Source organism: Vigna umbellata, chromosome 3, assembly GCF_029865625.1.
Source record: "Vigna umbellata cultivar VRB3 chromosome 3, Vumbellata_1.0, whole genome shotgun sequence".
In the NCBI taxonomy this organism is placed as follows: domain Eukaryota; kingdom Viridiplantae; phylum Streptophyta; class Magnoliopsida; order Fabales; family Fabaceae; genus Vigna; species Vigna umbellata.
In genome coordinates, this window is record NC_142167.1 from 15,314,801 (window position 1) to 15,329,694 (window position 14,894).

Consider the following 14,894-nt stretch of genomic DNA (forward strand, 5'->3'; position numbering starts at 1 on the left):
AATCTAAGCATTTTCTACCGATTAATAATCGGTACAAATGCTTCCTTTGGTCTCGGAAACGATTTTCACCGATTAAACTCGTGAAAACTCTTTCTTCCAGACGAATCCCCTTCCAAAGATGAAAACCCTAGGTTTTCATAGTTATGTTCTGTAGATCTACCTTGATCTCTACCTTTTTTACTTCGATCTGCTTTCTAAGTATTAGAAAGCGTTATCCTTTCAGTGCCTTAGTGAGTATGTCTGCAATCTGGTCCTCGGATCTGCAGTATACAACTTCTAATTTTCCTTTGCTAACTTGTTCCCTGATGTAGTGGAAACGAGTTTCAATATGTTTGCTCCTGCCATGAGATGTAGGATGTTTGGTCAGATCTATGGCTGACTTGTTGTCCATAAGTAGTCTGACCTTCCCTTCTAATTCAATCTTCAATTCACTCATCAATGAACTCAGCCAAGCCGCCTGACATGTAGCTTCACAGGCTGCAATATATTCAGCCTCACATGATGAAAGAGCCACTACTGATTCTTTTATAGAGCTCCAGGAAATTGGTGCTCCATTTAAGGAAAATACATACCCAGCAGTACTCTTTCTATCACTTTTGTCTCCACACCAATCTGAGTCAGAGTAAGCATTGATTCTTACCTCCCCTTCTGATTCTCCTCCTGGCAGTAAGATCCCAAAGGTATGTGTACCTTTTAGATATCTCAGAATCCGTTTAATGGCCATCAGATGAGAAATTTTAGGATTCTGCATATATCTACTAACCAGGCCCACACTGTAACTGATGTTTGGCCTAGTATTGCAAAAGTATCTTAGGCTTCCTCCAGATTACCGTTTAGGAATGCAAACTTTACATTTAACTGATGTAAGGTCCAGTTGAGTTTTGTTGCCACAGAGGCCACCAGTCTAATTGTCTCCATTCTGGCCACAAGTGCAAAAACTTCTCCATAGTCTATTCCTGCCTGCTGCAAGAATCCTTTTGCCACTAATCTGGCCTTGTACCTTGTCACCACTCCTTGTGGATTTATTTTGGACTTGTAAATCCACTTAAGTGCTATTGGTTTCTTCTTGGGAGGCAACTCAGTTAGTTCCCAGGTCTGGTTCTTCTCAATTGAACCCAGTTCTTCTAACATAGCCTTGTACCACCTTTTGTCTTTCACAGCTTGTTCAAACTCCACTGGTTCGGCTTCTGCTATCAAGGCATAATGAACAAAATTTCCCTCTGCAAACACAGTTGCATCATAAGCTAGATCATAATCTCTTAGATGTGCTGGTAGTTGAGTCATTCTAGATGACCTTCTTACATTCTCCTCCCTCCTGAGCACCTCTGGTTCTGTTGTAAGTTCATCTTCCAACTCAATAGTTGGTCCTCCATCTTCTTTTGACTCCCACTGCCATGTCCCAGTCTCATCAATTATCACATCTCTGCTGATAGAAGTTGTCCCTGTTGTAGGATTATACAGCTTGTATCCACCTGTAACATGATACCCCATCAGTATCAATGGAACTCCTCTATCATCCAATTTCTTTTTTAGTTGTTCTGGCACATGTTTGTAACAAAGGGGGAACAAAAAATTTTTAGATGCTTTACATCTGGTTTTGCTCCTGTTCAGGCCTCTTCTGGTGTAACCTCATTTAATCTCTTTGTTGGAGATAAATTTAAGATATAGGTGGCTGTCATTACTGCCTCACCCCATAGAAAACTAGGCAACTCCTTGCTCTTCAACATGCATCTCACCATGTTTAAAATAGTTCTGTTTTTCCTCTCTGCTGCCCCATTGTGTTGAGGTGTGTAGGGAGGAGTAATTTCATGAACTATTCCCTCTCTTTCACATTAGTTTCTGAACTCAGTGGATGTATACTCCCATCCTCCATCTGTTCTCAGAATTTTTAACCTTTTTTCACTTTGCCTTTCAACCATACTCTTAAATTTTTGAAACTGTTGTAGCACCTCACCTTTTCTTTTCAATAAGTAGACCCAACACTTTCTGGTCCAGTCATCTATGAATAACAGAAAATACCTACTGCCCCCAGGTGTTTCTATTTGCATAGGTCCACATACATCTGAGTACACTACCCCAAGCTTTTCTACTGATTTCTGGGGTAAGACCCTTTTAAAACTTCCCCTTGTCTGTTTGCATTGAACACATTCCTTGCAAACTGTTTTTGGAATATCAACCTTAGGTAGACCCATCACCATTTTCTTTTGGCTTAACTGAAACAAATCTTGGAAATTCAAATGTCCAAATCTGAGGTGCCACATCCATTCATCCTTACTCTCTGTAGCAGTGAAACAGTTGTGATCTACTGCCTCCATTACAACCTTGAAAGTTCTATTTTGTGACAGTTGAGCCTGCACAACTACTTTCGCATTCTGATTGAAGATACTAAGGCAGTTGTCTTCCATCTTCATCATGTAACCCTTCTGTAAAAGTTGTCTTAGACTTAGCAGATTAGTTTTCAAACCAGGTACAAACAGTATCTCTTCTATTATTACTTCTCTGCCATCTTGACCTCTCAATACCACTCTGCCAGACCCCTCAGCCTCCAAACTGTTGTTGTCAGCAAATCTGATTTTCCCATGTTCCACCCCCTGTATTTTCACAAACCAGTCCTTTCTCCCGGTCATATGAGTGGAACATCCAGAATCTAGGTACCATACTGTGTTTTCTGGTTGTTTTGTGATAATGCTAATTCTTACCATTATCTAAGCATCATTTTAGTAGCAAAATCAACTCTTCTTTAGCTTATTACTTGCTTAAATCCTCTCTTTTATTTAGTTTTAGTATTTATCTATATTTTGGGCTACATTACGTAAATAATACTCTAATCCCTTGTTTTCTTTGATCTATTTTGATGTTAGGAAGATCCTCCATTACATTGAAGAGCCTCAGTGATCCAGGAAGTCATTGATTTAACAGTCATTTTCGCTTAAGCGAGAATAATTTAGCTTAAGCGAGAATGACTATCTTCTCCAAGAAGAATTCTCGCTTAAGCGAGAATAATTTAGCTTAAGCGAGAATTCGGGCAGTATATATACTCACGAGGTAGAAAGAAAACGGGTCTTTGGTTATTTGGAGGTGCGATTTCACGTCTGGAGCTCATGGAGGGCGCGAGGAGCTTGTGGGAACATCTCCTCCTCTTCCTTTGGGTCTCCTTCTTCTTCCATCTTCCATGTTTGTAAGCTTTAGGGTTCTCCATGGAAATGGAGAACCAGATTCATCTTGTTAGGGTTAGATGTAGCCTATGAACTCTTGTGTAATGAATGATTGTTTCGTATTTATAAATGCCTTTTCTATCTATTACTAGTATTCTTGTTTCCGATCTTAAAGCTTGCATGTAATGGGGACGTTCATGACTTGATTTTGGGGTTTCATTGAGCCAGGGATGGGATATGAAATCTTGAACTGAAACAAGAGTCCTTGTGGGTCATTGAGCCAGGGATGGGATATGATTCACATGTTGTCGTAGATCCTAGTTCTTAATGCGGGTTTGCTTGTTAGATTGTCCAAGGGATTGGAGTTTGATAAGGAAAACCTAGGCTCTTTCACCTAAGGGATTAGGGCTAGAGTGTTTTAGTGGATTGACTTTAGTAAATTGATAAAGAGGAGATGAAATTGGTTATACACAAGAGTGCATTGGTGAAAACTAACCTTAACAATGTCATTTCATACCATTTCTAGACTTTTCCATTTCCAAGTGCCTTCAATACCAAAGTCCAACCTTGTAATTACTTGTGAATTTATCTTTTTGCACATATTCTTAAATGATGATTTGTTCTTGAGTCTAGATGAGTTGTTAATCGAACAATTTTTTAGTATTACGAGTCTCTTGGGAAAACGATACCTGGTCTTACCACGGTTTATTACTTGAACGATTTGGTGCACTTGCCAAAGAGATTAACATTTTGCATCATCTTGGGCCATCAATATCACTGCTTCACAATCTGATTCTTCCTCCTGTGCCAAATTGGCCAATTTCTTGGGTTTATTTTTCGCCCCTTCTCCTTTCCAGCACTCTTTGGCATAATGACCCAGTTTCTGGCAGTTGTAGCATTTTACCTTCTTTTTGTCAAATTTCCACTCAGCATCAGAATTCTTTGAATTTTTCAATTTTCCTGACCCACTGGACTCTACTCCTTGCTGATCCTGTGAGTCTTTCCCTTTCTTGAACACTTTTCCACCTTTCTTGAACCCTTTCCAGCCTTTCAACTGTGATCTGGCCTGTAGAGCTTGCTAATGACACTGTTTGCGCTCATTGATACGAAATTCATGAGCCTCTAATGAGTTTAACAGCTCTTTAATTTCCATAGTTTCCTTTCTTCGGGTCTCCTCAATAGCAACCACAACATTGTCAAATCTGGATGACAAAGTTCTCAGAATTTTGTCAACAATGTACTCATATGATATCCCATCTTTACAGGCCCTCATCTTATTCACCAATTCTTGTACCTTATCAAAATAATTAGCCACGATTTCACTCTCATCCATGACTCAAATCTCAAACTGCCTTCTCAATGCCTGCAATTTCACCTTTGTGTTTTTGTCTTCATCACCATAGGTCTTCACTAGAATGTCCCATACCTCCTTAGCAGTAGGAGCCTTGGAGATCTTGTTGAAGATCTTTGGGCTGACACACTGGCATAGCAAGAATCTTGCCTTGCTGTCCAGTTTCACTTGCAGTTTGTAATTCTTTTTCTCTTCTTCAGTAGCCCTATCACTCAACTCAGGTAACCCTTCTTGTATTACCTCTGAAACATCTTGGAAACCGAAGATGGCTTGCATCTTGATGCGCCAGTCATCAAACTGTTTCCCATCAAATATTGGTAATGGTCCCTGTATTCCTCCAAATCCCGTCATCCTTTCTTGCTGAAATCTTATGGTTTCTTTGACTTTTACACAGCCAAAGACTCCTACTTTTCTCTTCTGGATACACCCAATTCCAGATAAAGATTACACACCCACTTCACAATTTCACCACGAAACAGCCTTAGCTCTTGATACCATATTAAACTTGAGGGTAGAAACGTCAAAGCCACCCAATAGATGCACTTTACTCTTTAAACGAGTATAATGCACATGTGACAAGAGAGAGAAAACTGAGAAACCGAGAGATGAGAGGGAAAAGTAGAGCGAGACGCTCTGCTAGGGTTTTCACCCTTCTTTTGCAAGCACCAGACACCACCACCACACGCCGGAGTTCACACCGGAATCAGCCTAGCAACCAGAGTCAGAAAAACAACAAGCAAAAGAAGAACACACAAACAGGTACTGAATAATACTCACTCTGTTATTTCATTAACCGCAAACATAGTGTAGGAATACAACTTTATACAAGAGAATAAACTGAAATTAACTGAAAAACTGAAATATGTTTTGTTTATTCTAACAAAAATTAGATTTACTTTATTCTTTTTCTAAAAAAAAAACAAGTTACGTTTTTTTTAATTTAAAAAAAAAAGTACAACATAGAAATTTAAAATTTTTTGGTTCAATCTATATTATTTTATTATTTGTTGTCTTCTCATTACCTCGAAAGTGATAAGAGACCATTGAAACGAAGTAAAAAAAGATAATAAATAATAAAAAAGTTATATTTAATAAAAAATAGAAATAATAAAAATAGAATGGTAAGTCTACAAATTATTACAATCATTTGAACCCTTTAAATTTCTATTAAATTTTTTTTTCACATTACTTTTATATGTAAATATAAATTAGTCAAAGAAATGTATAATTAAAGAATGTATAATTAATTCTGTAAAAATATAAACAAATCTTTCAAAACTATATATAAAATATAACATAAGTATTTGTTGACACTGATGTGATATAATTTAATCATGTTAGGTTTTAGCTTTGATTAATTATCTCTTTCTTTTCCCAAAGTTACTTTAATCATCTACACTAACTTTAATTTTCTTCACTAATATTGTTTTTATATGCTATTAATGACCCTATTCTCAAAAAAACATAATGACACTAGTAGATCTGGTATTTGGAGAATATATACTAGATGATTAAGGAACTTACTAATGAATTAATAAATTAATAACGTACATAAATTCATTCAGAACAAAATATCTAATTGGAGGATAAATTGGATTACTAATCAAAGTTAAAGGATAAAAGTATATTATTATTTACTAAAATAATATTTAAAAAGTAAGAATTATTTAAATAATATTAAAATAAATATAATCATCTATATACATGTAGAATTAAAATAAGTATATAAATATTTTAAACATAATTAAAAGAAAAATAATTTTATATAATAACTGAAATTTAAATATAATGATCTTTAGTATTCCACATTTTATAAAACTAAACATGCCTTCAAATCTATTCATTCCATACTTAAGAAAATTTTAGTAAAACTAATTCTTTTAAATATTCTAATAATTACTTTAATTTAATAAGACTACAAGTATATATGGTGAATATATCTTTATATTATATTTTATTTTCATTTTTTTAATTTTTACTTTATTAACTACATTTTTAAAAACTATACGTAAAAACATAGAAAATTTTGTTTTAGAATTGATGGTGTGTTTAGAATTGTGAGACTTAATTATTTTAATAATAAAAATTAAAAGTATATATACAACTTTTATAAATGGGTTGCATTATTTAAAAAGACACATTCTCTTTATAATTTTTTTTGAAATTTTACCTCCTTTTTTCTCTAAGATTTCTTAATTTGTTCATTTTTTTTAAGATCAAAGACAATAGGATTTCTTCTTGTGATGAGTTGATCAAGATCAACTGATTAGTTTCTTCAATACAATAAGTTGGTTTCTTTGTCCCTTTATTAGTTTGTTTGTTCATCCTCTATATGTAGCTCTTTTTAACTCACATTTAGTTCTTGTGTTTTCTTTGCTAGTCTTTGTTGGTAACTGTATTAATGGGTGTATCTTGATAATGTTTTTGTTGTTCATAGGAGAATATTGAACTTATTGTCAATATGAGGTGGTTGTATCGAGCTATTTGTCCTGTTGCATGTAAGGGAAGCTAATTGCTCTAGTGTACGTGAGTTGATAAATTTAATGTTGTTGGTATGTTGATTGGATTTTGATTGGTGTTAATGCATGAATTGATTTGTGTGGTTTGAGGATTGAATTAAGTTTGATTGTTGTTTTGAATGTTTTGATTTTTGAGAGAATTAAATAGCTAAACAATTGAGCAAATTGGTATAAATTTTAAAGTATAAAAACTGTGTTGAACTAACTCTCTGAAAAAGAAAACCAATTTGAGCAATTGATTAAGTTCAAGTTCACTTGAATAAAAAATTTGAGTTTGTTGTCAATTGATATAGCATTGAGCCAAGCTTCATTTTGCAAGTCTAGAAGCGATTTTGCTTCAGATCGCTGAGTGCCCCTTTTCACTGTTTGAGGGTCAAGTTTTACAAATGCTTTGGCATTGAATAGTAGCAGGGCAGCACTGAGCGCTATCTTGCACTGTAGGTCAAGAGCAATTTTAGTTCTAGAACACTGAGCAACAGAAGTGTGTCACTGAGTGCGATGTTTTTGCAAGACGAATGTCACTAAGGGCCAAGACTATTATTGAGCGCCACCTTCTGCAAAAGGTTTGGCGATAGACGTTAGGACTATTGTTGAGCGCTACCTCTAATCGTTAGTATGTATGTTTACATTGTTTCTTCTTTTTAGTTGTTTGGTAATGATTTATAAAACCTTTGAGTATGTTTGTGAGTGTGATAACTGTATGTATGGAAATGAATATTTTTGTTTGGATATATGTGGTATGTTTGTTTAGAGAATTTTCGTGGGTTGGTGATGTTTAGTATATGCTTTGATACATGGGAGTTCAAAGGGATGTATCATGATATACTACAAACCATTCAACTCGTATAGAAAGGAAGGGAGTGTGGTAGAGAATGGAAGGAGATCTTAGTCCTAGACGCGAAAGGGATTAACTTTGTGGGTAGTAGGGTGATAACTAATAGCCCATGTGTTTATGGCTCTACAAAACATAAATACTACTAAAAATACACACCTACAATGAAGTCCTATGTCAAAGGCATATATGCGGATGATTGAGTTTAGTGTAAACTGTTTGTTTGTTTATATGAATTTTAGTATTTTATCAATGTTTAATTGATAATTTATATGATTTAACTGTCTTATGGTGTTTCTTTTGCAAACTAGCTTATCATGTCTTTTCTTTTTGTGTTTTGTTGATACTTTACTATGATCACCTCTTGATGTGAGTAGATGATGAATTATGTTTTGATATATCTTTGATAAAAAGTGATAATGCGACAACATAATTACATAGCTTTATATAGTTGTTTTGTATAAAAGTATTTTTTTTATTAATTCTTGTAGATTTGAATTGTTGTGTATATATATTATGTTATTATAGTTATAAATGTGGATAACTGAATTAATAATTTATATACTTTCTAACTTTTTTGTGTGTATTATCTAACTTTATAATATTTTATTTAATAATTTTATATTATTAAATATGATGTTACATCATAAACTTCTAAAAGTTTTATTTTTCATTAAAAAAACACACATAGTAATAGAGAGTGTTTTTTCTTGTTTTAATATTTGATAAACACAACACAATGCAATTTTTACTAAGCCACATTTCTAGGTGACGTTTTCAAAGAAAACTTTGATCTAGCATTATATAATATGAGTAAAAAAGTCTCAATCTCATCGCACCTAGAGTTGAATTTTAACTCTTTGCAAAAGTGAATTCTGAAACAGTATTAAGGATTATAGACATTATGGCAAACAAAAAATTCAACCACTAACGAAAAAAAGTGTATAATTTAATGGAACAAGAAATAGAACCAATTGGAAAACTATTTTATATTTATATGTACTACAGGTAATGTCTACAAAAGTGATCATTTTTGTCACAGAAGGTAGCTATAAAAACTGCCTGTCAGATCATATGATTGTGTCGTATACACTATTAAAATTTTCCTAAATATGAACAATCTTATTTGTCGTCATCCCTCCAAAACACACGAACTCTCATAATTTCAAGAAAGACTAATATCCACACTGTTTTACTTTTTCCTATCTTTGCACTACATGATTATGCAATAATTTAAAATGATATGTTAAAAAACTTATAAATTATCATCATCAATTGTTATTCCATCGTAGTTCAATTTTAAAATGATAGCCCAGTTATTTTTTTCTTAGAGAAAGGAAATGAACAACTTATTTTCTGTAAGAAGAAATCCAAATATATTATAAATAATACTATATAAACTATATAAAAAGAAATCTCTTTGACGTCGAATATTTAAAGAATTACTGTGTTTGAACTTAAAAAAACTTCCATATAAAATATTTTTCATTTGATTGATATTTTTTAATGGTAATGTGATATTAAGTTTCAAAAATGGATAACTTAGAAGAAAAAAATTTATTGCTTAAACTAAAATGGTATAATTAAATGATATTAATTATAATTTTTAATTAGTGTGAGGTATTTTGTTTATTTACTTATTTGAGAGAAAAAGGAAAAATAGATGGTAAAAATAATAATGTAGTTGTAATCTGACACATAAAAGTATTTACTCTTCTAAGGAATGAAGTAAATTAAATATAATCTATATTAAGTGTACTGAACTGAACTAGTTATGCACTCAAAACCCTCTTATTCAAATTTATATTTTTCAAAAATTTTCTTTATTTTAATAAAATAGTTGTGTACTTTATTTTATTTCAACTCTCCTGTTTCTTCATCACACTAAACATATGTAAATTATTTAAAAATTTAAAAATAGATAAAGTAAAATAGGGAAAATATAATAAATGATGAAGTTTTAAAAAGAAAGATAAAAAGAACATTTTTTTTTCTGGAAACATATAGAAAATAATGAATGGAGTATCAAAAAATAAAATTGTCTCTATATAATATTTATAAAAAAAATAATAGTGTTGGAGAAGAAATTCTTCATTAAAAATTATGCTAAAGCATATTAAAAAAAATACAATTTTGTTTCTAAAAAACTTTCCTCTTTAATTTTGTGTCCCTAACATTTACTGTAAATATAATATATATAAATGCTTAAATTTTTCAAATTTCAAAATATACCCATATTTAAGAAAAAGTTAAATTGGAAAAATAAACGAATGGGGGTAGCTGTAACGTGACCAACTCTTGGAAAGAGCATAATCTCTCATAATCCGACGCTCCAAAACCTACTTGACCTACCATCCTTTCATCTTAACGGTTGGTGTCACCTTATATAATACGACACACTTGCTTTGTCCTTTACTTCATTCATTGTTTTGTTGACAAATCCTATGTTACCCTTTCAAAACCTTCCTCTTCCTCTTCTCTGTGTCTTCCTCACTGTCTGCTAAAATAATCTCCAACCCTAAGTTACTTGCACATTATAACAATCATCCTCCACAATGGTATGATGTTCGAACATATACTCATGTTTTTTTTTTGTCCACTACATATGACAGTGTTTGTGCTTGTCTTTCTCAGGAATTGATGTTGGTGCCTCCACCATGGCTGGAACAACTCTTATCCACCACATTCTTCACCGTATGCGAAACTCACATCAACACACCCAGAAACGAATGTAACATGTATTGCCTCGATTGCAAGGACCATTCATTTTGTTTTTATTGCAAACAATCTTGGCACAAAGATCATCAAGTAATTCAAGTGGGTATTGTATTTTACTTTCTGTTCTTCATTATATATACACATCTCAGTACAGTTTCACAAATGGTTGAGTCTAGCAGAAGGGATTAGTCCTCACAATGTGATGAACCATGTTTTATCTGCAAAAGAGAATACCATGTGCAGCAAAAAAATGTTTATCAAGTATCAATCTTTACATATACATTCATTCATGCATGAAGTTTGATTAGATATTAAGAGAGTTTTAATGGCGATGGAATTAACAGAATGAGAAAGATTGAATATTTTTATCGGTAAGTGTAATGCAGATAAGAAGATCTTCGTATCATGATGTTGTGAGGGTAGCAGAGATTCAGAAAGTTTTGGATATCAGTGGAGTTCAGACTTATGTGATCAACAGTGCTAAAGTTATTTTCCTGAATGAGAGGCCTCAGAATCAATCAAAAACCAGTAACATGGTTGGTGGTGGAAAAAGCAATTCTCATTTGTGTGAAATTTGCAGAAGGAATCTCTTGGATCCTTTTCGTTTCTGTTCTTTGGGATGCAAGGTTGGTTATCTCTCATTTGCTTCTTTCCTTATTCTTTCCAATATCTTAATTTGTGTTACTTTTTCAATTGTTTAGTTTATTAAAACATATCGAACTGTGTCATTTTGTATGTTTGTGTTGATACCCAGAAGAAGAAGAACAATATATATAAAGATTAGAAGTGGTTTTGATAGAATTATCTTAAGAAACTTATATAAAAAGAGTGATTTTATATGTATATAAATAATAATAGGTTGAAGGAACAAAGAAGAATGGGAATGTGAGCTTTGTCTTAAGCGCAAAGAAAGACGAAGAAATAGGGAGACTGCATGAAGGAATGCGAAGAAGGTTGCCATCAAAGGAAGAATTGCGTGAAGGAATCCACAAACAAGTGTACCAAAGCACGTCTTCTAATTCACATCTAAGGCCATCCCTACAACATGGTTGTTCAAATTCAAGGAGAAGAAAAGGGATACCTCATAGAGCACCTTTAGGTCCATAATTGAAGTTATAGTACAATTAAGAATAATTACAAGTTTTAGTTTTGACATATATTTTTATTCTTATGGTTTCATGATTAACTAATTTCAAGCTGGATTTGTGCTCTTTATCCAGCTCATTCCTCACAAACCCATGTGGGTTGGAGTGTCCTTAAACCAAAGCTGTCTTAATGGAGAGCATTAATTTTTTAAGTACCTAAAGAGAGAGCAATGTTGATGTTACTTTTCAAGATAGGCTGGCTTTGGCTGCAATAATGCTATGCTTTGCATTCATTTGAATATAATGAATGAAACATCCTAGTTGTAAATGTTCCTTTCTACACATGAATGGTTTCATTCAACAAAACCATTGCTTTGTTTTTTCTTCTCTTATCTTCTTCCAAATAATTAGTGTAAGACATGCAACAAAATCGACTTTAAGGGAATTAAGAAAATCAACCGAAGGTTAGAACTCTTTTTGAACCTCTACACAAAACTATGTATAGAATTATAGATATTTTTTTCTTTTTCTTTTTTTATGGAGTTAAAGGCATTATAGTGTTTTTTACTATTCCTACTTTATGTTTGTTCGTAGCCAAATTATTGGTTCTAATAAAGGCTACTTTAAAATGAATAGAAGGATTATTAAATCGGTTAAATATTATTGAAATTAAAATAAGTTTGTGATGTTTTCCTTTTCTTTCTTTATTTGGATTAGTGCTGTCAAAATGAATTGTAATCTGCGAGTTTGAGCTGCGAGTCAATCCGACCAACTACAAATTTGACGGTTCACTTGGGTTGAACTCGTTGTGAGTCGGATTGACTCACCAACCCACCCAATTTAATTTAATTTAATTATTTATTATTTTGTATTTCAATATTATTAGTTAGCATATTCTTTTATTATATTATAGATGAGGATAAAAAAAATGTTTCAAAAGAGAAAAATATTATAGATTTATCTATTTAATACTTTAATATTATAAATGGACAAGTGATACAAAAATTATCAATATTAAAAACTTATTTGTTCATTTTTTGTGTTTTCTTTATTATGCTTTGATTGTATGATATTTTTCTAATTTGAATTATCTTTGGAGTTTAACATCATTTTAGAGTGAAATTTATTTAGATTTGAATTAAAAAAAATTATAATTAAGTGAGCTAGTGAGCCAATCCATTTAACTCACCAACCCGTGGTGGGTTGGACTGAGTTCGAATTTTTTCAGTTCGCTAATAAGTGAGTTGAGTTAGATTAACTTACTAAGTGACCAACCCATGGTGAACCGAACATGATCGAGTCAGGTTACCTATTTTGACAGTTCTAGTTTTGATTACTATTATTTAATTATTTACAAATATTATAAATATTATTTATAGAATAATTATCACAAAAATAAAGAACTTTATCTCAATGCTTGAATCGTAACATAAAAGAATACTTATATTTTTAAATTAATTTACTTATTATTTTTTAAAAAAATATTATGTTAGGTACTTAATTAATCAGTGTCAAGTGAGATATCAACTATATAAGTATTTAATAACTACACATTCCATTATTTAGGGCATTATTCATAAATTTGAATAATTTGGCAGGGGTTTATGGTTTCTCTGTTTAATATAATATAGGAAAAATATTGGTAACTTATTGGAGAATAAAACCTTGTCATAACAATAAGGTTTTAAAAGTTTAACCAAGACAAAGATGTTTGTTAAATTTTGTTTTTAAAATTTTATACAATAGAATTATATAAACATGTGTCAGACTAACTCAGTCTAATTTATATAATGGATAATTGGAACTTAAATTTGATTTATTTTAATTTGTTAACGTTGACTAGAGTCATCGTTAGAATATAAAATATATGATATATTATTGTTGCACTGAAATTTGATTCAGTTTAAATTTGAAGTGTGGATGAGAGTCAACTATATCAAACATACAATTTTCAAGATGATATGTTAACAAAAAAAAATTAGTGGTTGAAATAAAATTACCGTGTTAAAAAAAAATTAGTGGTTGAAATAAAATTACCGTGTTCCAAAAATGTGATAGTACTACTATTAGTTTTAATTAAGTTATGTTGATATTTCAAAATTCATTAATTTAATTGTATAAAAAATTATTCATAAAAAAATAAAATAAAATATAAAACACACCAAATCCATAATAAAATTTATATTTCATAAAACCTAAAAAGTTATAATAATTAAGATTGTTTTTTATTTGAAAAGATTTATGTTTACTAATTATTTAATATATTTATTTTATTTAAAAGATATATAAAATAATTATTATTACATAAACAAGTTGTATATGAAGGTTAAATCCATAAACAAATTTATTAAAAATATATCATATTATTATATGTGATTTTTGTTATATATAAGAGATTTTTTAAGAAATATAAATAAAAAAGTATGAAAAGATATATATAATATTTTATGATTATTAGAATAGTTTTTAATTTTTTTTTAAAGATTATTTAAGGTTTTAAGTGATGAGAGCGAAGTCCATAAATATACATATTAAAGAATAAGTATTGTTACACACTTGGATAAAAAAGAACACGACTAAGTACATTTAAAGGAAAAAAGTGAACAGAAAGAGGTAAAAGAAGCTTACATTCTTGTTTTCTTGTCTTTTTTTTCTTGTATTCTTGCTTGTATACGTGCATGATAAGTAGGGTTAAGCTATTGTTATTTTTGGTTATCTTTTGTGATTTAAAAGACTATTTAAAATATGTTGAGATTTGGAGAAATTGATAATTGATTTGGGTATAGGGTTTCAAAGGTTTTTTTTTTGTGAAAGATGATATTTTGATGCAAAAAATACTTTTCATGATTTTATGAGTTTCATGGGATAGGGGTGTGTGAGTATCTTAAGTTGTGAGGAATGCTAACTTTGTTGCTTTGGCTTTGTTTGTTGCCATCTTGATTGTGTATATATAAATATGATTACTAGTGTTAAATTGTTGTTTGTGGGACATTTTTAAGGTGTCAAAAAGTGAGAAGGCTGATTGGACAAAGAACTTTATAAACTACTTTATAAACTATGCTTTGGTGTGCTTGTTTGTTGATGGTCCTTGGAGTGTTGATGTCTTAGACAAAAAAACTCTATAAAGTATGGTTGTGTGTGCTTGTTTGTGGATGGTTTTTGGAGTATCAAAGCCAAATGACTTATATCTCTAGGCACAGAACTATATTAACTGGTGTTTAATATTTGGTTCTT

The 14,894-nt window shown here is 31.4% G+C and overlaps 2 protein-coding genes across 2 annotated transcripts; one reads left to right on the forward strand and one right to left on the reverse strand.

Annotated features, from left to right (window-relative positions):
• Nucleotides 1–211: 211 nt before the first annotated feature.
• LOC148201709 (uncharacterized) lies at nt 212–2,627 on the reverse strand. The gene is made up of 3 exons (XM_088109469.1): nt 2,024–2,627; nt 831–1,472; nt 212–660 (listed from the first exon to the last, which is right to left on the reverse strand). The coding sequence occupies exons 1-3, from the start codon at nt 2,625–2,627 to the stop codon at nt 212–214; spliced, it is 1,695 nt and encodes a 564-aa protein (XP_087965595.1).
• Nucleotides 2,628–10,289: 7,662 nt separating this feature from the next.
• LOC148201710 (protein RGF1 INDUCIBLE TRANSCRIPTION FACTOR 1-like) lies at nt 10,290–12,015 on the forward strand. Its single transcript, XM_088109876.1, has 4 exons — nt 10,290–10,415; nt 10,492–10,674; nt 10,962–11,201; nt 11,434–12,015. Exons 1-4 carry the CDS (start codon nt 10,413–10,415, stop codon nt 11,680–11,682), a joined length of 675 nt encoding a protein of 224 aa, XP_087966002.1. The 5' UTR covers nt 10,290–10,412; the 3' UTR covers nt 11,683–12,015.
• Nucleotides 12,016–14,894: the final 2,879 nt, after the last annotated feature.